General features: G+C 39.0%; 1 protein-coding gene across 1 annotated transcript in view; it reads left to right on the top strand.

Annotated features, from left to right (window-relative positions):
• The first annotated feature begins 1085 nt into the window (after nucleotides 1-1085).
• The window catches only part of EPC2 (enhancer of polycomb 2), a 107566-nt gene continuing 84407 nt past the window's right edge, over nucleotides 1086-24244 (top strand). Inside the window, exon 1 of the mRNA XM_027131631.1 lies at nucleotides 1086-1509. Coding sequence (XP_026987432.1) covers nucleotides 1357-1509 — 153 coding nt within the window. The 5' untranslated portion in view covers nucleotides 1086-1356. The remainder of the gene's footprint in view (nucleotides 1510-24244) is intronic.

Here is a 24244-nt window from a genome sequence, read left to right as displayed (position 1 = left end):
TGCCTTGTATCGCCTATATAGTTTTCTTCAAGTGATAAACTTTTTTTTTTTTTTTTGCCGTCATTTATCTTTACGGCTGCCCTGTTCTTCAACTATTTAAATCTCTTGCTGTTAATCATCTGTCCAACCTTTCTGTCATCCCATCAATGTGAAAGCTGCACAGGGCAGCAACTATGTATCTCAAACTTCTTTGTGTCTTCCACAGCACCAATATTTTACACAGATCGGCCACGTTGGAAATGTGTTCTGCCTTGGTTAAATGCTATAAGCTTAATTTTTAAGAACTCTCATATTTTTGAAATCAGAAGTATCTATCATCCACTAAAGAATTCTATGAAGTTTGGGTGACAGGTTCAAGCGCACTCGTTGCATCTGGCAGCCTCAAGCGTTTTTCCTCATTGCCGTTAGCATCCTCCCGGCGAAAGAGAGGATGCCTTACCTTGGAGAGCTCTTTCGGTCAGGTACTAAAGAGAGGATGCGGGGAAGAGGGCTGGGACTGCGTAAGCGTTTTCCCGGCAGGAGAGACCCGGCAGGTCTGCGCGTCTCGGAGTGGGCAGAAGGAATGGACCTTTCGCACCTCTCAGGGATGTGCGAATTGGAGGATGCGAATTAGCCGGCGCTCGGGGCGCCTTGGAGATAAGCTCTTTATAAGTAGAGGCTCGGTGGGGCAGTTGTGGCTCCGGTTGACATTTTCCTTTCGCGCTCACAGACTTCTGCACGCTCGCGCTGCTCAGCGCGGCTGTGTTTTGCCCGGCACCGTCCTCCGGGGCACCCAGCGAGCAGGGTGGCGGGGCCGCGGAGGCAGAGGCGCACGCTCGGGGGCGCGGGTTAGCTTGCGCACCTGGCACCTGCCACACGGCGAGAGCGCGGGCTGCCGAGCGGAACGCCGCCACCGCCCCCTCACCCGGAGCGGCCCGAGGCTGAGCACGCTCCCGCGGGCCGGCCGCGCCGCGGAGAGAGTGGGTGGGCAGGCGAGGGAGGGGAAGGGAGAGGAAGGAGGGAGGGAGGGAGGGAGAGGGCGAAGCGCGTCCCCGCGGCGGGGGCGCGCTCTCGCGCGGGCTGCCGGGATCGCTCGCCACCGCTGTGGTAATGTCCGCCATGTTGGCCATGGCGCAGGGAGCGGATCGGGCGGGCGAGCGGCGGATCTAGTGTGTGGAAGCGGCCGCGGGCGGCGGGGGGCTGTTTTCGGGCGGGGTGGGCGCCCATGCTGTGGCCGGGGGCAGTGAGGAGGAGGAGGAGGAGCGGGCCGGCCGCGCTGCACTGAGGAAGGAGGTGGAGGAGGCGGCGGGAGTCCTCCCCCCCTCCCCTCCCGCCCCGCCGCCGCCGCCCGGGCTGTTCCTGTAAGGCGGGGAGACAATGAGTAAACTCTCCTTCCGAGCGCGGGCGCTGGACGCCGCCAAACCGCTGCCTATCTACCGCGGCAAGGACATGCCTGATCTCAACGACTGCGTCTCCATCAACCGGGCCGTGCCCCAGATGCCCACCGGGATGGAGAAGGAGGAGGAATCGGTAGGGACTCGAGTGTTTATTACCCCCTCTTCCCTCCTCCCCCCTCCCCTTTGTCAGTCGGGCTTCGCCATTCACAGAGCGCTTTACGCTCGCTGGAGGGCGCCGCAGCCGCTCTAACGCATGGGACCCTACGCCGGCGGAGTAGCGTAAACCCTCTCGGCCGGCGCAGCGCCCGCCCGCGGCCGCCATGTTGTTGCGTCCCAGTGTTGTGATTAGCTCGCAGCGCCGCTTACGCTGCCGTAAGGGGGCCTTGCCGTAAGCGGCGGCCCGGAATGGCGCAGGGGATGTTCTGGCCGCACTTGGCGTACGGCCTCTGTTTACCTTTTTTTTTTGTTCCCCCGGCGCGGGATGCGAGGGATCCTTTAACTAGGGAAGATTTCCCCCCCACTTTTAGATTTAGTTTTGCATTGGGCTCTCTTTGAAATGACTTAACGGAAAGTAAAGCGCTTTCAAAACAAACATCATCTTCCTTCTAGCAAGGTAATCCTCGCTCCCCGGCCCGCTTGGGTGCCCGGGATGGAGGTGGTGCAGCACTGCGGCGGGGGAGGGCGGGGGCCGCCACTACCAGCAGGATGTAGCGCTAGAAAGCCGCTGATCGGCTAGCTCCGCTCCGCGGAGCGAGTTCGTTCGGCCTGCCTAGCCGGGACGGCGCCCGCTCAGTGCGCGGCGTTAGAAAGGGACTGGGGATGTTCAGCTGCGAGCCGCCGGCGCTGCGCTGTCCTCGCGCCGCGTTCCGGAGAATTGTCATGTGCGTTGGGGGGGTGTCTTTTAGAAGTTGAGGACCTACTGCATCGAAATTGACAGCTGCATTTTTTATAACAACAGCAGTTTAGGGCAAAAATGCTTTTTCCCCCGATGGGTTAAATTTTGGATACGGTTGAATTTCACCTGGCTTGACAATGTTTATGACTCTGGAGTGGTGTTACTTGCGTGCGAAGTTCATAGTAACTGCAACCTCAAGAATTTCTTCAATGAACCTGTGGTCCCGCCTTATTGTCAACCCCGGGTGTGCGTGGATTGGTTCTCTTGCTTCTGTGACTGTCAAAAGAAGGCCTGAGGTTTCTGTGATTGGTTTTCTCTTTTGACTATTAATATTGCAGGAAATGCTTTTATGCTTTTGATTGGCTGCTCGAGTTGTGACCTCATTATATTACCCTGTTATTACTACTTTCTGCTGTGATTGAATCACGTTTCTCGGTGTTTGTTTTTGAAAGCCTTGCACTTGCCGTAGAAAAAGTATGTCCTCAATATCAGATGAACATTCAACTTTCTAAAAAGTAAGCAAGATAAAAACCCAACATTTATGCTGAAGGTTTAGAGCTAAGTCAAATGTGAAAATTCTTTGTTTTTAAATAAAATTTATTTCTAGCTTAGCTCAATTTTCCATGGGAAAGATAATTAAAATAAGGAATAGTATGTACAAGAATTAATTTAATTGAGCTTTAAAAAACACAACTTGGTATTCCACAAAGTTACATTTCTATTAATGTTATTTCCCAAAAAGAAAGGTGGCTAATGAGTCTTTTTTTAAAAATTATTTTATTTATTTATTTTTGGCTTATTTAATTAATTAATTTATTTGTTGGGTCTTCGTTGCTGCGCGGGGGCTTTCTCTAGTTGCCGCGAGCGGGGGCTACTCTTCGTTGCTGTGCGCGGGGTTCTCATTGCAATGGCTTCGCTTGTTGAGGAGCACGGGTGAGGAGCACGGGCTCTAGGCGCGTGGGCTTCAGTAGTTTTGGCACACAGGCTCAGTAGTTGTGGCTCGCGGGCTCTAGAGCGCAGGCTCAGTAGTTGTGGCGCACGGGCTTAGTTGCTCCGCGGCATGTGGGATCTTCCTGGACCAGGGATCAAACCCGTGTCCCCTTCATGGGCAGGCATATTCTTATCCACTGCGCCACCAGGGAAGCTCATGAGTTTTAAAGTATCAATATTGTATGTAATTACTTGGACCCTATTATTTTGGTTTGGGAAGAACTTGAATCAAGAAACTTGTTCTAGAATGAATAGTTAGCCCCTGGAAGATATATTACTTTTTGCAAACAGTGATTAGCAGTGTACTTATTTATTGCTTTAGGTCCTTGGTCACATAGGTCTTGGTATTTTATCTTAATTTAGAAGAAAACTTGCAATTTAGTTCCTGTTTTAATGATGCATTACAAATAAATGCTTAACCCCCTTACAATTTTGTACTATAATGCTAACCTTTTCAGTAAAACTTGTCATTTTCAATCTAGAGCATGGGTGCTAATTTTTATTATTTTCAGTAGCCTGCTTCAACTGCCCAATTTTAGGTAAGAAGAAATCCAAATTCTGGTAGAACTAGAGTTGCAACTCAGGACTTCTGACTCTTTATCCTGTCTTTTCTGCCTCTTCAATGTTACAAGTGAAGGTTCTTAAAATCAAAACTAAACAAACTCTGACAGTTAAGATTTATAGTCTAGAGTCTTTTGCTTTCCATAATGTCCAGTTGGGGTTTTTTTTTTTTTTTTCTTTTTTAGTAGTGCATTGCCTTAACCACTCGGCCACCTCGTCCCATTCGTTTTCTTTTTTAAAGTAACATATAGGTCAGAGGACTTGTGCTTCAGTGAGTAACAGCCAATTCAGTTGTTCTGGTCATATTTATAGGACCTATTAAACATAATTATTTGTTCTCTATATATTCTGCCTTGATAAACAGTTCTAAGAAGCAGTAAAATATAAATTTCATGAATGTGTCACTTGAGTTGTGTTTCAATTTAACTTCCATTATCAAAATATTCTAATTAGTTCCCTTTGTAAGTCTATTCTTTTTAATCACATAACTTGTTAAAAATCAACAACAAAAACCTTGGTTTATGGGTTTATAGTTGTTGCTTGGCATTTCTAAATCATCCACAGTATGTCCTCTTCCTGCTTGGTTGGCAGAATAATTTGACTTCACTTTATGGGCTTCATGGATCCACGGCCCCCATCTCCCTATCCCCACACCCCGGCCATAAGATGAAGGACTGTCTCCGTGTAGCTATTGGACTATTATTAGACTTTGTTTATGTAGTCATAAACTCAGTTTTGAGTTACATTTTGATAATACCTAGGTGAGGTGGTCTAGGTGTCCTTTGGCACTGAAGCACTCTGTCATTGCTGGCCATATCATTCTTTTAGTTCTTCTCTTTTGGACACGAAAGCATACTTCTTTTCTTTCCTTTCCTATGTTCATCGTATTTGCCTAAGGTCTGCCAGTTGGCATCCTCTTATAACTCAGTGTCTCTGGTGCTCCTCATGGCACTTGGTCTAGGTCAGATACTTTAGAGTTACTTAGAATCTAAACAACCAGAAAGATCAGGTAATTGGTATTCTGCTACCTCCCCAGGAGTGTTGTATAATGATAGCTGATGATTTTAATAATATCTACCATTTTTTGAACACTTGTTGAGCTGCAGGTACTGTGCTAAGAACTTTACATATATTATTCCATTTAATCCTCTTTCAAATCAACTTTTTGAGGTATAATCTGTATAAAATAAAACAGACCCATTTAAAGCATAGGGTTTAAAGAGTTCTGACAAATGTGTACACCCATGGAAATATCATCACAGTCAAGATATAGGAACATATCAAATACCCTAAAAGTTCCCTTTTGCTTCTTTGCAAGTCTGTCCTTCCAGTAGTTCTAAGCCTTCTTTCACTAGATTAGTTTTATCTTTTTTAGAATTTCATATAAATGGAATCATACATACTTTTTTATGTCTGGCTTCTTTTGCTTAGTGTGATGCAGTAAAGATTCATTCCTGTTGGGTATATTAGTCTATATACTGAATGCTGAATAACATTTCAGTGAATTGATATACTATAATATATTCATCCATCCGTCTGTTGTTGGATGTTTGAGTTATTTCTAGTTTTTGGTTTTCATTTAATCTTTGTAACAGCCCTAAAGTTCTCACTGCTGATAACTGACAGGGCTAGAATTCAAACTCTTGTCCTTTAGTGTAACAAAAACCCATTCTCATAACCACGGTGCTTCGTATTGACTTCTTACAGAATCCCGAATTATCTTCTGAACTGTTATTAAGTTCATTATAGTTTCTGTGAGTAATTTTTACCTTTTATAATTATGGGAACTTTAAAAAGTGATATTGATTTTATTGGAATATTAAATTATTAAGAAGTGTAGTTTTTATCACTTAACTGTGTCTGACTTTTGCTCTAGGCCTTTCACATTTTTTTTGTCTTTTTTTTTTTTTCTTAGAAGTCTTATCAACTTTGCTTCTCCATATATTGGCATCATTATGTTTGAGTGTTTATGGTATCTTAAGTATGTAAGAAATTTGTGGTAAACTATTTTATTTTTTAGATTTTTTCCTAATAGAATGTAATCTCTGTAAGGGCAAGGATCTTTGCATGTTTTGTTCATTAATATACTCCAGTTGCCCAGAACTGTGCCTTAACACATAACATATGCTTGATAAATGTTTGTTGAGTGTTGGATGAGCTTCTACTTCTATACCAAGAGCTATGTTTTTGTGAAACTCTAGCTCTGTGTGTGTGTGTATGTGTATAATTCATTAGCAGAATTTGGTAAATTACTCTTCCAGATGCTCTTTTTGGTTTCTTACTTTGGAACTATGTATACTTAAATACTAAATCTTTTTATTTCCTCTTGAGTCAGAGGCCTCTTTAAATGCAGAATTTCTTACGCAGAGTATGGCTGCAGTATTGGTCTTTATCTTGCGTTAATTATTCCTCTCATAGGTGTATGTAGCTTTGCGTAAAATACCTCCTCACATTAGAGTGAGCCAAAATCTACATGAAGTATATGATTCTGCTTGTTTTTAAAGTAAAAGACCATGATTGATTTAGATTGCCATTTCTCTGCTCATGTTAGTTGCCTGATTTTTGTCGTTATCTTAATATTTTAAGTGATATTTTGAATGATAGGGTCAGAATATATTCAGTCTTTCTACCATTTCAGAGTTATCTTTGGTACTAATATATTTCATGTTTCATAATAGAAGGGTTCTAGGATATAAAATACAATTTTGTAGATTGATATTGTAAAAACATTACACATTTATTATTTCATCAAAAGCAAATATTGGCCAGGTATCGTGTAAGTGCCAGGCTTTATCTGAATAAGATATTGGAAAACTGTTTAAAGGGGTTTGAATATCAAAAGTATTGTAAAGCTGTGTGCTGAAGTGTTGTTAGGATTAAAAGAAGCGTACGATACAGATCTTGACTTCAGGGAACTTAAATGAGTCATTGGGGACTTAAATGAGTCATTGGGGTCAAAAACATATCTTGAAAGTTAGCAAAAAACTACCAGGTTAAGTCCACCTGACAGACATTTAAAAGAGCATTAGAAAAAGTTAGATGTCAATATAGTGGACAGGAATAAGAGTAGACTGTTGCTGGAATGTACAGAGAAGTCTTCTTGGAAAGAAATTTAGTAATTTGGGCTTTAAGGTTTGATTTTATAGTGTATGTTGAAGCAAATACTTGAGTACAGGAATATTTAAAGCAAGTTCTATGGATGTTAAGTAGACTAAAGGAAGGTTCTTCCGTGTTATATTTTTAATCTATCCTTGTTTATTCTTTTTCCCCTGCTGATAGAAACTTCAGGACGGTAACACTGTTATTTCTGAGCACATTATTCTCGTAGCTCTTTCTCCTTTATTTGGACATGCAGATGGCTTTCACTTCTTTTCTTCCCCTTCCTTTGTTCCCTGCTATATCTTCAGCACTAGAAACTGTTTAGAACATAGACAGCACTATGTAAATATTTGGTGAATGAATGAATAAAAGTTGGGATGGAGATTAGATTTTTGAAAGAGGAGAATTATACCAGATTTTAGATAGTTTTAAATGTTAGGTCCAGGAGTTTGTAGGAAGGTGTAGAACAAAGTATTGAGGTGTAAGTATGAAGTCTGTTTCTAGTTTTGGTTCTGTCCTTAAGGGGCCATATTATCTGGGAAAGTTTGCCTACCTTCTCTGAGCCTCACGTCGATCATCACTACCATCACAGCTACCATTTATTGAGTGTATGTTAGTGAGTGTGTTGAGCATGTGCCAGGCACTTTATTAAACTCAGTAGGTGATTTAGAGCTCATTATAATGGTAGGATGTGTAGATGCTATTATCTCTTTTCCAGAAGAAGAAACTGAAGCTTTAGAAATTAAGCAACTTGCCCAGGGTCACCCCTACCTATACCAGAACATGGGAGAGCTAGTATTTTAACTCATGCCCTGTGGGTGATTGACTCCAGTGCTCTCATCTTCACCATTGCTTCATCTGTAAAATGAGTGGGTTGAGAACTAGATGATATCTAAAGTTCATTACATCTCTTCTGTTCAATCATTTATTAGCCCATGGGCACGGAGGAGTCATTTGTCTCAGGGAATGATGTTATGAAAGAAACTTTGTAGAGAATGCCTTTTGTAAACATGTTCCTTTTTTAAAAAATGTAAAGGAATGGTTTATCTGTTGTCTTAAGTTTAGATTTCTTATGCATCAGTTCTTTAAAAATGAGGCCTAGGGTTTCCCTGGTGGCGCAGTGGTTGAGAATCTGCCTGCCAATGCAGGGGACGCGGGTTCGAGCCCTGGTCTGGGAAGGTCCCACATGCCGCGGAGCAACTGGGCCCGTGAGCCACAGTTACTGAGCCTGCGCGTCTGGAGCCTGTGCTCTGCAACAAGAGAAGCCGCGATAGTGAGAGGCCCGCGCACCGCGATGAAGAGTGGCCCCCGCTTGCCACAACTAGAGAAAGCCCTCGCACAGAAACGAAGACCCAACACAGCCATAAGTAAATAAATAAATAAATTTAAAACTCTGAAAAAAAAAAAAGAGGCCTAAAGATATTTGACATGTGGAACCATTAGGTTGGTTTCAAGTAACAGAAACCAAATTTGATTTCTTTAAGGTTCCTGGGGGTTGTCTCACAGGCACCAAGGAAGGTTTGAACAGTCAAGGCTTGGCTAGCCAGGAACCAGGGCAGCTGTGGGCCCTTCAGCAGCAACTGACATTAATATCACTCAATTCTAGTAATTATCGACTTTTGAGAAGTAGTATAGGGTAGTGGTTAAGTGCATGTATTCTGGAGCCAGACTCTATGGGTTTGAGTCCTTGGGCGGATTAATTTCATCTGTAAAATTTCATGGGGATTGTTGGGAAGATGAATTGTAGTGTGCTTGGAATAGTTTGTGACATGCAGCAAGCATTCAATAAATATTAGCTATTATCATCACTGCTGTATTTCTTTTAGCTTCAAACTCCAGATTCCTTGCATAGCTCTAATCCAGAAGGCCGACTTTGGAGGAAATATCAAGAAGTAAGGGATGGAGACAGTGATCAGTTCTTTGATGATGCATTCTGAAGATGGGCATTAGGATAATCTCCTAAATCTCTGTCTGTTGAGATGTGGTTATCTTATATCAGAGTTTTTAACAAGTATCAAGATCAATGTCAGACACTTCTGAAGGCAAGAATTTTATAAAGTTACACTAAGGAATCTATTGAAATAATGCCTAGTTCATCTGTCAGAAGATGACTTTCATGTGGTTGAATGTTGTGTTTAACCACATTGTATTAAAGTTTCACACTATTTCATGCAAAACAAACAAACCGACAAAGAAACAAAAACAAAGCCCTCCAGATTCCTGAGATAGAGGACATTATTGATTTAGCTTGTATCAGGTATCTATCTACTTCTAAGTCAAGGAACAGGGGAAGTTAGTATACAAGTGCTGTTAAGGGCTACCCTCCTGAGAATGGGGCTTAGCTAGGGAGCTGCCCTGAGAGACCTACTACTGGTGGATATATAACATCATTATTAGAAGTTACGAAGTTAGATTGGTTTAATCCGTGGTTTGACCCAAGGTGAATGTGTATACTTAGTTGTGTTTTTGCAAACCTCAAATTTGTAAGGTGTTCTAAGGAGATTAGAATATTTTGTATTATGGGTTTTTTTTTTGTTTTTTTTTTTTTTTGCGGTACGTGGGCCTCTCACTGTTGTGGCCTCTCCCATTGCGGAGCACAGGCTCCGGACGCGCAGACCCAGCAGACATGGCTCATGGGCCCAGCTGCTCCGCGGTATGTGGGATCCTCCCAGACCGGGGCACGAACCTGCATCCCCTGCATCGGCAGGCGGACCCTCAACCACTGTGCCACTAGGGAAGCCCCTGTATTATGTTTTTTAATGAAACTTGAATTAAGGACTGTAGAAGAAGTCTCCAAAATCCTTTTAAAGAAAGCAAATGTTCCACACTTACTAATATTCAGAGCAGTAAGGGATGAAATTTTCTGTGACTTCAAATAAATTATTTAACCTTCCTGGCCCTTAGTTTCCTCATTTGTGAAATAAAATTGGACTGAGAATTGGACTGAATGATCTTTAAAGTACCTTTGGCTCTAAAAATTACTTGCTTCTTTGAATTCACATGTCTACTTACTGGGCATATTGTACAGAATGTAAATCAGATGAGATGAACTAATAAATGAGAGACTGAATATTAGGAAGATATTAATAGGTAAAATTTAACTCTTTAACACTATTGGAATGCTGTCTATTTGGTTTAGAGTTCTTTTTTTATGAGGATCAGTTACATTTATCCACTATCTTGTACTATTTTTTCCTAGAGATCAAGAGAGCAATCCACTCTGTGTGTTTTGCGTATGATCAGTTCCCTTGCTTTCATGAAATTTTCACTATCTTTACTACTATTACTGATTGCTATAAATGTTTTGAATTTTGGTATACTTACAGCTCATAACATGAGTTTATTTTAATTTTTTAATATCTCATGTTTTTCACTTGAGGGGTGTGTGTGTATGGGTACGGTTATAGCATGACAGAGTAAGTACATGTGAGAGAATAGACATTTATTTTCTCACGTAGACCAGATGCCTTAAGGATGCTTTCATTTCTTCGTTTTATTCAGCACAGGCTGGATACCTACCCAGGCACTTATGTGATAGAAAGTTTGTAATACAGACATTGACCATGATCCTGGCACTGGGATTGAATTTGATTGTATTACTAAATATACAGTTGGGCATCTTATTTCATTTTAAGTAGAGGTGAAGTAGAGAAAGTAATGGAAGCATAGGGGACAGCATGAGGAGGAAAGGATGATAGGTAGGAATAAGCCATGAAGCAGACCCATGTAGATAGCAGAAGGTCCATTATAATTATTTGATTTTTATCTTAAAACTGATTTTTTGCCTTGTCTACACTTAAATGGAACAGAACTTCAGATTTGCCTACTTCATTATGCATTACTGTTCTTTGTGGGATTAATACTGGAGGAAGAGGGCAGTCACTTCCAGATTCTCTCTACCACCATTTCCTTATATCTGCTTTTAGGTTTCTTTTTTCTCGTCAGCTAGTTTTACTTGCAGAGGAACTCAGAGTGGAAGAGTCTGCCTGTCTGTTAGCTCTCTAACTCGCATCCGTATCTTTGCTTTTCGCTTTCTTACCTCCTTTTTTGTCGTTGTTGGCAGAAGAGCATGAGATTGTTGGTTGGGGAGTTGACAAGCAGCCCTAAATTGTACAGCTAATTTGATGAAGTTGTTGGAACTTTGAAATTGTGATGTAGGTTTCAATTTTGGCTTCTATCACTTTCCCTCTGGGCAAGATACATTACTTTATCTCTTTAAGTCACATTTCTTCGTATGTTTAATGAGAAGTATCTCAAAAGGTAATTTTAAAGATTATCTTTTTTGTAAAAACTTAAGTCAGTGCCTTATACAGATGACTGCTATTTTTTTAATTATTAAAGACGATTTTCAGTTATACAGGATAATAAATGTGAAGGAATATAGAAGAGTAAAATATACAGAGTATCTTCATACATTACTCTGTGGTGTGGTTTCACATTTTTTCTCCTGCCAGTTAAATATATTTTTATAGCTTTCAAACATTAGCAAATCAGTATGTATATTTTGCTCCTTCCATCTTTGTTTCCTGGCAGAGCAGTTAACAATCAAATTGATTAAAAAAATGAAAGTCTTTAAAAATTAGCAGCCAAGAGGACTAAATCTTCAGCTAATTCTCAGAGTAATAATTGAATCCTGAATAATTGCTAGTTAAATATTGTATTTATTTTTAGAAGTTACTATTTTTTTTAGACAGATTAGTCATGGAGGAAACTCATGGAGATTTTAGTGATGAAAATCTGTTCAGTGGGAGGTGTACACTAGAGAATGAATGATGAGAGATATTGTAATATACCAATGAACCCTGGGATGAACACCTAAGTTTGGGAACTAGCAGGCTACTGAAGAGGGTAATCTTGCCATTTGTTTGATCCTTGAGATGTTTCTAAACTGGGACATTTTTGACATTCAGTTCGTAGCTGGTTGAATGGACTGTCACAGGCATACCAGGATGTTTGTTACATCAGTCTTCTGCCCACTAATTCCTGGTAGCATTCCAATTGGAATAACCTCCAAATGTTCCCTCCCTCAAGTTTTCCCAGTGTGGACTATTGCAGTTGATTTGAGAACCATTATCCAAGGCTTCTTAAATTTTTTTTGTGACTTGGACTCCTTTGGCAGTCTGTTGAAACTCCTCAGAATGATGTTTTAAATGCATAAAATCAACTAAACTAGTTATATTGAAATAAGTTATCAAAGTATTAAGACAACTTTTAATTTACATGCTTTATTAACACATTAATAATAGGATCTAGAGTTGGATCTGATTATCTTTTCAAAGTAATGGTAAGTATAAATATTGTGACAAGTGCAACCACTGTAACATGACAATGAAAAGGTTTGTGATTTCTGTTGCATTGCTAGGTCACAAGTATTGCTAATACTACTGTGGTCTGTTGCCTATGTTAATAATTGAAGGAAATGGTAAATTTTTTAGAAGTTAGTGAAATTAGAGAAACGATTATTTTCTCATCCAAGTTCATGGGCTCCTCAATGCTTTCTGTGAATGTTTTGGGGAATATGACCTGAGGTTCAGAACCCCTCAAGAGTTTCTGTCGCCTAAATGGCAGTTCTATTTCTGTGTCATCCTTGTCCCCAAAATATAGTCAGGCTACGGATTTTATCCCCATCATTATAAAGGAGATGCTACTATAAACAGAATTTTTTTTTCATGTTTAAGACATTTTCTAGCTTTTTAAAATTGAAAAGTAATAGGCCCACATGATTTAAAGATAAAAACCTTATAGCGGAAACTAACCTACATAAAAAGTAAATGTCCTTCCCTACGTCCCCAGACACTCTACAGAGGCAGCTATTGGTAGCATTGTGTGCGTGTGCGTGCGTTAGAAAATTTCTAAACAAATGCTTTTTACTTGGTAAAGTGGACACATTTTTCTCTTGTTGTATTCATTTTATAAGTGAGTAATATGTGACCTTAGAGTTAATTTTTTAATCTAGAGTCATAAAGTCAGGTAATTTTTTTTTTTTTAAAGTCAGGTAATTTTGATTTTAAATTTCTTCTCTTTAAAATCTCTCAGGAATTGAGAATTGGCGTATTGTAGTTTTCTGTTGGATTGTTTGGAGTTTGGTTATCAAACCTTAACTTGTTATTCCCATGTGGGAATTTGGTTGTTAGTACGCCTTGCATTGTACATAGTAAGGCTTTTATTTATTTTCCTATATATAAAGTATGTTAAAGTCAGATTAACTATTGATTAAGTAACTTGTCAGTGTGTGTTTTCTCTAACAATTATTTACAGTTTTGAATAGCATCCTAGGTCAGAAGAGCAACAATAGGATACCCTTTTGAAGAAAGCTGTCTTTATTTCAGGTATCACTTCGGTAAGGTGGATCTTTCGTACAGATTGCACCCTATCAGACTTTCACTGTAGTCGTCTGTAATGTTTATTCATTTAGTAAATAGCTCCATGAACACAGGAATTGTGTGTATGTTACCTTTGTGTCGATCATCCAATACAGTAAATGACATATGGCAGTTACTCACTAAATATTTGCCAACAGAATGAACAACGTCTGCTTTGTACTTGAGATACAGAAAGGGATAAGATGTGCTACCTGTCTTCAGCTTGTACTTCCCCCGAAAAGAGTACACAGATAACTCCATGTGAGGTTTAGTGTGTTATGTGGAAGATAAAAATGATATTGTGGAAATTTGTGTCACAAGGGACATGATTTGAATTGGAGTAGTATATATGAATTTAAGTAATAGCTAATTGAGTATAATGCATTATTTAAGTAATTTTTACAAATTAGTTTTGAAATTATTTCCATATGCCAGAATGCCATGAGTTTTTAAAGATTCATGTCATTACTTTTCATATTGAGAAGTGTGTAACGCCCAGGAGAGTTGTTAGAGGGTTGAAAGAATTTTTGTGGTCTCATGTAAGTTCACCTCTTAGGACAGGCAAACTCGTGTTAAGAATAGTGCCTGTTTAAAGAGTTCTGGGGAAAAGGAAACTTTGTGTTATGGAGAATGGCCTAAAGAAACAGTGCTGTTTGATTATTAGACAGTGTACAGATTTACTTCCTTTTGTTTAAAGCACAGGGGCCACTTTCCATAAAGAAAGCACTATACTAGGAAGAAGATTGTCTATACATTATAGGTGCTTTGATAAGTAGTAGTTACCCTTCAGACTTATTTGAAATAGCTCAACCATCTTAGCAGAATTCATCAGCACTCTCAAAATACCTCAAGAAAAAAAAAATTACAAAAGGTTTAGGTCAGTGATTTTCAAATTTCGGCATGCCTCAGAATCACCTGGGACACTGATCAACTGGGCTCCATTCCCAGAGTGTAGGGTTCAGTAGGTGCAGAATGGGGCCCACGGAATTTGCATTATTAACAATTCCCAGGTGATCCTAATGCTGCTTGTCCAGTGACCCCACTTTGAGAACCACCAATTTAAGAGGGAAAATAGTTGTTCTCATCTTGGCCACACATCACATTATCTGGGATGCTTTTGTAAAGTACAGGTGTAGGCTTTCCCCTAGGTTTACCAATCAAATCACAATTTATGGGTGATTCTGATTCTAGATAGGAAAAAAGGATTAGTATCTGTGCCTATGATCCCTGCCTTTCTGTCTTGCCATTTTACCACTCCTTTCAGGGTTCCTTCTCTTGTGCTCTCATTCATTGGCTTTCAGACTTTTTTGACTGTAACTGTGTGTGTGTGTGTATGTGTGTGTGTGTGTGTACCCCAAATAAAGTACAGCTTGACACACACATACTAATATACAGTTTTTATTTTTTGTAGTAGTTATGTTCTATAAAGTTGCCATGTACAATGAAGTAGTGAATGTTGAACCATTGCTCCTCGACTCCTTTTAGCCTCTGGTCACAGTATTTCATCAAGCAAACAATGCATAACCTTGCATTATATATGTTTCTGTTAAAGATACTTTTATGTGTTGTTGATTTATTGACATTGAACTCAGAGCCAGCAGCACTATAGCTCATGCCTGAATGAAGCTTATCTAACACAGATTTTCTCTGTAAGGCACATTACAGCCTTCTCCTGCTTAGAAACATTAGACAGCACCTCACTGTATTTGGGGGAGAGGCGCGTAAACAATGATATCTTCAAAAAACCCCACAAAAATGTGAAAAGCATGGCACTGAATAGAATGTTAAAAGGACACGTGTTTACAGTATGAGAGCTGAAGCAGGAAGTCAGAGCATTGCCTAGTTTGACCTCAGCTGGGAGCCTGTGGACCAGTGGGGCGACTCAAATTCTTTGCCACTCTGCACATTCTGTGAATGACTGTGAAATCAAAGTATTGATTGGGGTCACAGATAAACTTTAACTAGTAGATGAATTTGCAAGAATGGAATTTGTGAGCCAGTGAGGATTGGCTGTACATATTTTTTCCCTTTTCATTTCTGTTTTGTTAAATGAGCTACTCTGTTGATTTCATTTCATGATTCACCAGTGGTTCAACCTACAGTTTGAAAAACACTGCTCTAACTCAGCAACAGAGATTATGTATTATTTACTCCTTATGTAATGATAAAGTAGTAAGTGATATTAAACTCTCTCTCCATGTGTACACACACACTCTCTTCTTTCATTTAGAGACCATAGGGTTTAATCTTGATAATAGGGAGCTAGGCTTTTGGAGGTACATCATCAGGTTTGTCTTTGTAAAAGGTCAGTATTGTCAGATGGATCGTGGAGGGCGGCACATGGGTGGTAGCAGCAGTGGGGGCGGCGGCGGCAGTGGCAGAAGACTAGAGACAAAGCTAGCTATGAGGCCAGTGCACTGGAAATGGGATTTCTAGCTGTGTGTTTTCAGCAGATTTGTGATAGAGTAAAAACAATTTCGATGCCTCGTGAATTAAGAGGTTTCAGTTGTCTTAATTTCATATCAGGGTTTCTTAACTAATGTCTCTGGTACCTAGATAGACTTAATGGGGTCTGAGAACTTACTGAATTTGTTTTTTAACCACAGTTTTATATGTATGTCTCCTCCTTCTCTCCAATCACCAGTTATAATGGACTAAATGACTCAGAGGAAGTTAAGAATCTCTTTTTAGTAGATAATACAGATTTTTTTCATTGTTAAGCCTCATTTTATATGAATTACAAAGTTCTAAATATTCTGAGATGTCTAAGGAGGTATTTAAAAAGCCCTATATTGAGTTTATACTGTTGTGAAATGCAGAATTTTTTTTTTTTTTTTTTTTTTTTTGCGGTACGCGGGCCTCTCCCGTTGCGGAGCACAGGCTCCGGACGCGCAGGCTCAGCGACCATGGCTCACGGGCCCAGCCACTCCGCGGCATGTAGGATCCTCCCGGATCGGGGCACGAACCCGCGTCCCCTGCATCGTCAGGCGGACTCTCAACCACTGCGCCACCAGGGAAGCCCAAAATGCAGAATTTTATTCATGGATTCTTGGAGTTTTTACATGGAAACCCATCACCGAAGAATATAAATGTATTGATTATAAAGGAAGAATCTTTGTTTTAAGCACTAAAGTAAAATGTATTGTTTGCCTGTATTGCAGTGGAATTGTGTTTAGAAACAATGACATAATTAAGAGTTGCCTAACTTGTTCACGTTCTACTGTTAGGACATTAATACAGCACAGTAAGGTACTCATTCTGTAGATCCAGTTTTTTCATCCAAATGGATATCTAATTGTCCAAACACCATTTTTTAAGAAATTATTTCTCTCTGGTTTGAGATGCGACTTTCCTCATATTTGAATTTTCTTAGGCATTTGGGTTTATTTCTTAACTTTCTGTTTTGTTTCATTGTGCACAAAGTTTATTGTCTTTATCGTTAATCATTTCATTATCTTTATTTTTTTTATTTTTATTTTTTTTTTTTTGCGGTACACGGGCCTCTCACTGTTGTGGCCTCTCCCGATGCGGAGCACAGGTTCGGGACGCGCAGGCTCAGCAGCTGTGGCTCACGGGCCCAGCCGCTCTGTGTCATGTGGGATCTTCCCGGACCGGGGCACGAACCCGTGTCCCCTGCATCAGCAGGTGGACTCTCAACCACTGCGCCACCAGGGAAGCCCACTTCTACCATTCTTATTACTCTCCTTTTGCAGAGTGTTTCTTATCATTGTTGCTTATTTTTGCATATGAATTTATAATTATTTTGTCTAACTCCAGAAAAAAAATGTTGGTGTTTTTATTGGAATTCGCCATACATTTATAAATTAGCTTGTAAGGAACTGACGTCTTTGTGATGTTGACTTCCTATCGAGGAACATGGTTTGTCGCTTCATTTGTTGAAGTCTACTTGATTATCATTCAGGAGCATTTTTCTTATATTGGTTTTGTGTGTTTTTGGTTAAGCTTATTCCTAGGAATTTTATCTCTTTGGTTGCTGTTGTAAATCTAATCTCCTTTTCCATTATACCTTATAACTTGTTATTGCTTGTGTTTTAAAAAGCTGTTGACTTCTATATGTTAATTTTATATCCTGTGACTTTATTATTTAATTGTTGGTACTTGTTTTTGAATTGCTTCTCTTGGGTTATTGAAATATAGATATCATATCACTTGCTAATAGAGGTAGTTTACCTCTGCTTTTCCAAATAGTATACCTCTAATTGCCAGATAGAAGGAGATGCATAGGGCAAGGTGTGGGGAGAGGGACAGGGAGTGTCCATGTCTTCGCTGAGAGTGCCATTCTCCCAGCACCTCCATGTGTTCACCAACCTGGAAGATCTCTGAACCCAGTCCTTTTGGGTTTTTTTATGGAGGCTTCATTGCATAGACACGATTGATTAAATCATTGGCCATTGGTAATTGATCTACATTCTGCCGCTCCTCTCCCTTGCCCAGAGGTCAGGGGAGTGGGTCTGAAAGTTCCAACCCTCTAATGATGTGATTGGTCCTCCTGGCAACCAGCTCCCATCCTTAGGTGCTTTCCAAATGTCACTTCATTAACATAAACTCAGTGGTGTTTAAAAGGGATTTGCTAGGAATATCAAGACACTTTTATTAGTCTTATCACTAAGGAAATTCCAAGGGCTTTAGGAGCTCTGTGCCACAAATGGGACAAAGACCAGATATATATTTCTTGTTTTAAATCTCAATATTACAGTATTACGTGTAATTTTCAAAGAATTAGAATTTTGTTACATATAGTGACATTATTTTAGCCAGAATTTTGTATTTGGCAGATATTTTTGTAAAATAGATTTATTGAGGTATGATTGACACATAAACTGCACATACTTAACGTGTACAGTTTGGAAAGTATTTACATCTGTATATACCTGTGAAGCTATTACTACTGTCAAGATAATAAACATATTCATCACCTCCAATAGTTGTTTCCTCATGTCCCTTTATAAGCTCCCTCCCACTTCAGGCAAACACTGATCTGATTTCTATCACTGTAGATTAGTGGTTGCGTTTTCTAGACTTTTATGTGAATGAGATCATACAGTGTGTTTTCTTTTTTGGTCTGGCTTCTTTTACTCAGCATAGTTGTTTTGAGATTCATACATATTTTAGCATGTATCAATATTCATTCCTTTTTATTGCTGAATAGTGTTCCAGTTTATGGACATACCACAGTTTATCCATTCACCTGTTCATTGGATTTTGGCTATGACGGATAAGGCTGCTGTGAACATTTATGTATGAACATCTGCTTTCATTTGTTTTGGGTAAATAATACCTGGTGGGTGAAATGGCTTGAATGTATGGTCGGTAAATTTAAAATGTTTCATTAAAAAAAAAAAAAAGAGCTGTCCAACTGTTTTCCAGAGTGGTTAATACCATAGCGGTACCTTCTGGGAGCTGTTTACATAGTTTAGGACCTTGCTACTCAAAGTTTGGTCTGTGGATTTGTTGTTACCTGGGAGCTCCTTAAAATTGCAGAATTTCATACTCCATCCTACAGCCTGTTGAATCAGAATGTGCATTTTAAGTAGATCCTTAGGTGGTTCAGAAGCACATTAGAATTTGAGAGCTCTGGTTTAGAGCTGTAGTTCTCAACCTGCTCCACTCTCCCCCCACCCCACCCCCTTTTTGTTTTTTTTGCTATAACCACTTGAGGGCTTTGACACTTCTGTGAAATTCTCAAATGTGGCTGGGAGATGGAGGAAGGTTTTTAAAAATCTTGACAGATAATATTGATAAATTTGAAAGTTCTGTCCCTCTCAGATGATTGCTTTCTGGTGATTTGCTTATGGCAATAAAGTGTTTTTGCCTGTTGCCCGTTTCAGATTTGGTAGTTTCAGGAGGAATTGCTTCCCAGGCATTTTTCTAGTGTAGAGCTCTCTAGTTTGGCACAATTTCTTGTGGGTAAGAGATACTCATTTTCTTTCTGTGTAATTTATCTGGTGAATGGGTCCATTTGCTAGCATTTTTTTCCCCCTAATGTTCTTACTTTTCTTTTTCATAACCAGTGGTCTAATTTTTGGTTATTTTCATATATAGGTATCTTGAAATTTTCAGTATGGGTTATCTATCTACTCTTAGTATTCAAGGGATGCAAAATAATATCAGAAGTTGACTGTTAATCAATAGATAAATTAACTGAATATCAAATAATGCCTTTTAAAGCCAAATATCCATCATTTATTTTGCCTGCTGTTTCGAATTTTTTTCTACTACTACTCATCCTCATTTATTGTGTGAATATTTAAGACCAAGCCACATTGATGTTAGTGTCACCTTCCTAAATTAGTGTTGATGTTGAAGGTCGTGGTCTTAATGAGCATTAGAAAATTCTCAATTTAAAACAAGGTTTCCAAACTTCCCTGGTGGTCCAGTGGTAAGACTCCACGCTTCCAGTGCAGGGGGCATGGGTTTGATCCCTGGTCCGGGAACTAAGATCCCACATGCTGCACCACAGGGCCAAAAAATAAAAATTCTAAAAATAAATACATAAAATGAGGTTTCAAAACCCACAATTAGATAACAAGAGAGTAAACATTTACTTTATCAAGTGGAACAAGTTAGTGATGTATAACTTTAAATTGTTTTCCAAAAGTTGATTTGTTAGACATTCTAGAATTATAATGCTTGTGATAAAATATTTCTACACAATAAGATTGCTTTCACTTTTTCACTTCTGTTTAAGATGAGTTACTCAGACCAGTAAAGCCCCTTATCCCCATTTCTTCTTTATATCCCCACAAGCAGTTAAAGGAGAAGGAGAAGCAATGAGTGATTCAGTTCTTAATCATTTAAAATTTAACACAGCTGTTTTTCAGAAGAGAAAAATCTTTACCCTGTTATTAAATTCTAAAAGGAATTTATTGCAAATGGGCACTTATCTGTTCAGTTGATAAATGCCTTTATTTTTTTATAAATTTACTTTACTTTTGGCTGCGGGGTGGGGGTGGGGGGTCTTCCTTGCTGCGCGCGGGCTTTCTCCAGTTGCAGCGAGTGGGTGCTACTCTTCATTGTGGTGGCTTCTCTTGTCGCAGAGCACGGGCTCTAGGCACGCCGGCTTCAGTAGTTGCAGCACGCAGGCTAAGTAGTTGTGGCTCACGGGCTTAGTTCCTCCGCGTCATGTGGGATCTTACCGGACCCATGTCCCCTGCATTGGCAGGCAACCACTGCGCCACCAGGGAAGTCCCGATGAATGCCTTTAAATACAGTTTTACAGGAAAAAAATAACAGAAACATGAATAATGTGACTTTATTTTATTGATTTTTAGCTAAAGCTGATTATTTCTTTGGGAGGCAAAGTTAATGAAGTACCTGCAAGTTTACTTACCAAGGCACTATTTAGAATACTAGAGGAGTGGACGACTAGTATGTGCTTTAGGCCCATGTTTTTCAAAATTTCTGTGGTGAAAGACCAGTTTTTTAAAATTAATTTTAATTCATTGCTTGCTAATACTTTTCTCAAGTATAAGGAAAATGAGTTACTAGAAAAGCTAAATAAAAGAAAAATGTGGAAAATACAAGGACTCTTTTTTTTTTAATTATTAATTTTAACAGACAAAATTACTGTCAAAATGCTTCAGAACTTCCTAAATGCTTATTCTAAATTTCTGTACCACAATCTGAGTACCACTGCTTTAGACTGGTGGTTCCCACAGATTTATTATCACATTGGAACTTGTTAGAAATGTAAGTTTTCTGGTTCTATCCCAGACCTACTGAATCAGAAAATTCTGGTAGTTTTGCTAAGCAATCTGTTTTGAAACAAGACCAACAGATGATTCTGAAACACACTGAAGTTTGAGAGCCACTGCCTTGGCCTTTTTCCTAAAATGCTGATTAACTGGGCTTTTTTAGGTGGAACTGGATAGAGTTTAAACTTGAGTGCCAACTATTAAGTAAAAGAATGAAATATAGGGTTGGTTACAAAATTAAATCTGTCGCAGATTCTTAAAAAATAACACATGTAATTAAAGTAAAGATTGAAATGTTTGATGTGCTAAATGAATAAAGAGAAGATTCTGGTGTTTTGATACCAGGATTATGGATCACATAATTAAAATTATTTTGATAGAGTTGAAAAGCTTGACACTGGTCTCACCTAGATGAAGACTTAGTTGGTCAGAACTCTTCATGCTTGTTAAGACCTCAGGGTTGCATAGCAACTGATTCAAACAGCTGTAAGTTGGATGTGTGGCAGGTTGTTTCAGTATATATTCATAGGAACTAGAACATTGTTATATTTCAGTGTTTGAAATGGGGTCTTTGTCTTGATTAATCTGTTTTATCTTCATTGTCCCGTTGTTTGTAACTAGGAGATAGAAATACAGTTGATTTTTGTATATTGATTTTGTATCTTGCAATATTGCTAAACTCGCTAATTTTAGAAGGTTTGTCTATAGATTACTTTGGGTTTCCTACTTAGAAGGTCAAATGGGTCTGTGAATAAAGGCAGTTTTACATCTTCTTTTCTCAGTCTGGGTGCTTGCTCACTCCATCTTTCTGCCTGCCTGCCTCCTGTCTGGTGATTACACTGACTAGAACCTCCAGTACAATATTGAATAGAAGTGTGGAGAGCAGATATCCCTGTCTTAGTCCTACTTTTAGGGAAGAAGTATTCAATATTTCAATTAATTATGATGATGTAGTTTTTTTGTAGATGCCTTTGATCAGGTTGAAGAAATTCCCTTTTATTTTTAGTTTTCTGAGAATTTTTGGAGTGGATGTTGGATTTTGTAAGTGCTTTTTTCTATGTACAGAGATGATCATACAGCTTTTCCTTTTTTGATTTATTATTATGGTGATTACATTGATTTTCCGTGTAAACCAGAGCTGCATTCCTGGGATAAACCTCATTTGGTCATGTATTGTCCTTTTAATAAATCATTGGATTTAATTTGCTAAATTTTTGTTTAGAATAATTACATGCATGTTCACAAGGGATATTTGTAGTTTTCTTTTCTTGTAAAGTCTTTTTCTGATTTTGGTATCAGTAATACTGGCTTCATACAATGAGTTGGGAAGTATTCCTTGCACATCAGTATCTCGGATAATTTTTTTGTAGAGTTGGTATTATTTCCTCTTCAAATATCTGGTAGAATTTACCAGTGAAGCGATCTGTCTCTAGGTTTTTCTGTGTATGAAGGTTTTTAACTACAGTTGAATTTCTTTAATAGACATAAGATTACTCAGGTTACCTATTTCTTCCTGAATGAGCTTTGGTAGTCGGTTTCTTTCAAGCAGTTTGTCCTTTTCATCTAATTGACAAGTTTATTGGCATGGATCTGTTCATAATATTCTCTAGGATGATGTCTCTCTTGTTTCTGACATTGGTAAATTGTGTCTTCTCACTTTTTCCCTCATTGATCTGGCTAGAAGTTTATCAATTTTATTGATTTTGTTAAAGAATCAGCTTTTGGTTTCATTGATTTTTCTCTGTTGATCGTCTTTGTATTTCATTGATTTTCACTTTGATCTTGATTATTTCCTTCCTTCAGAGTTTACTTTGGGCTTAATTGGCTTTTTTTTTCTAGTTTTTTTAAAGTGGAAGCTAATGTCATTGATATGAGACATTTATTTTACAATGTTTAGAAGCTATAAATTTCTTCCAGAGGGCTTCTTCAGCAGCATCTCACAACCTGTTTTTTTTTATTATTCAGTTTAAGATACTTTCTAATTGCCATTTGATTTCTTCTTGGATTCTTGAGTTATTTAGAACTCTGTTATTTAGTTTCCAAATACTTAGTGGTTTCACAGAGATCATTCTGTTAGCAATTTCTAACTTAATTCTACTGTGAGAACATAGTTTGTGTGATTTGAATTCTTGTAAATTTTTTGTAATGTAGTTTAGAATATATCCTGTCTTGGTAAACGTTCCCTGTAATTGTGAAAAGATGTATGCTGCCTTTGATGGATGGAGCATTCTGTAAAAAGTCAGGTCAAATTAGCTGGTAGTGTTGTTCTTTTGTTGTTTTATTTATTATTGAGAGTGTGGTATTGAAATCTCTAATGTGGATTTATCTATTTATCCTTGAAGTTGTATTCGTTTTACTTTATCTTACTTTTTAACATTTAAAAAATTTTTATTTATTTATTTTTGGCTGCGTTGGGTCTTTGTTGCTGCACACGGGCTTTCTCTAGTTGCGGTGAGCAGGGGCTACTCTTCGTTGCGGTGCGCAGGCTTCTCATTGCGGTGGCTTCTCTTGTTGCGGAACATGGGCTCTAGGCGCACGGGCTTCAGTAGTTGTGGCTCGCAGGCTGTAGACTAGAGTACAAGCTCAGTAGTTCTGGCACACAGGCTTAGTTGCTCAGCGGCATGTGGGATCTTCCTGGACCAGGGCTTGACCCCGTGTCCCCTGCATCAGCAGGCACATTCTTAACCACTGTGCCACCAGGGAAGCCCTGTATTCGTTTTAGTTTCATGTATCTTGAGGCTCTGTTATTAGGTGCATAGATGGGTCGGGCTGTAATGTTCTCTTGACTAATTGATCCATTTAAGCATTATGAAATAAACTTCTTAATCCCTGGTGACAGTCTTTGCTCTTAAATTTATGTTGGATGTTAATATGGTCATAATAAGTCTCTTTGATTAGAGTTAGTGTGGTGTATCTTTTTCCATTTAAAAATTTTTAACTTGTTTATGTCTTTATATCTAAAGTACATTTATTGTAGGCTGCCTATAAATTGGGTCTTAAATTTTTTAATCCAGTCTGGCAATTTCTGTTTCTTAATTATCTTGTTGAGACCATTTATGTTTAATATGATTTTTTTTAAGTTAAGTCTTTATTATTTTTTTCTTTTTTTAACATCTTTATTGGAGTATAATTGCTTTACAATGTTGTGTTAGTTCTTGCTGTATAACAAAATGAATCAGCTATACATATACATATATCCCCACATCCCCTCCCTCTTGCATCTCCCTATCCCACCCTTTTAGGTGG

This window comes from Aethalodelphis obliquidens, unplaced genomic scaffold (genome assembly GCF_003676395.1).
Source record: "Aethalodelphis obliquidens isolate GAN/ISIS:26980383/991018 unplaced genomic scaffold, ASM367639v1 scaffold2, whole genome shotgun sequence".
Classification (NCBI taxonomy): Eukaryota; Metazoa; Chordata; class Mammalia; order Artiodactyla; family Delphinidae; genus Aethalodelphis; species Aethalodelphis obliquidens.
The sequence above is the reverse complement of the archived record's forward strand: the minus strand, read 5'-3'. Positions and strand labels throughout refer to the sequence as shown.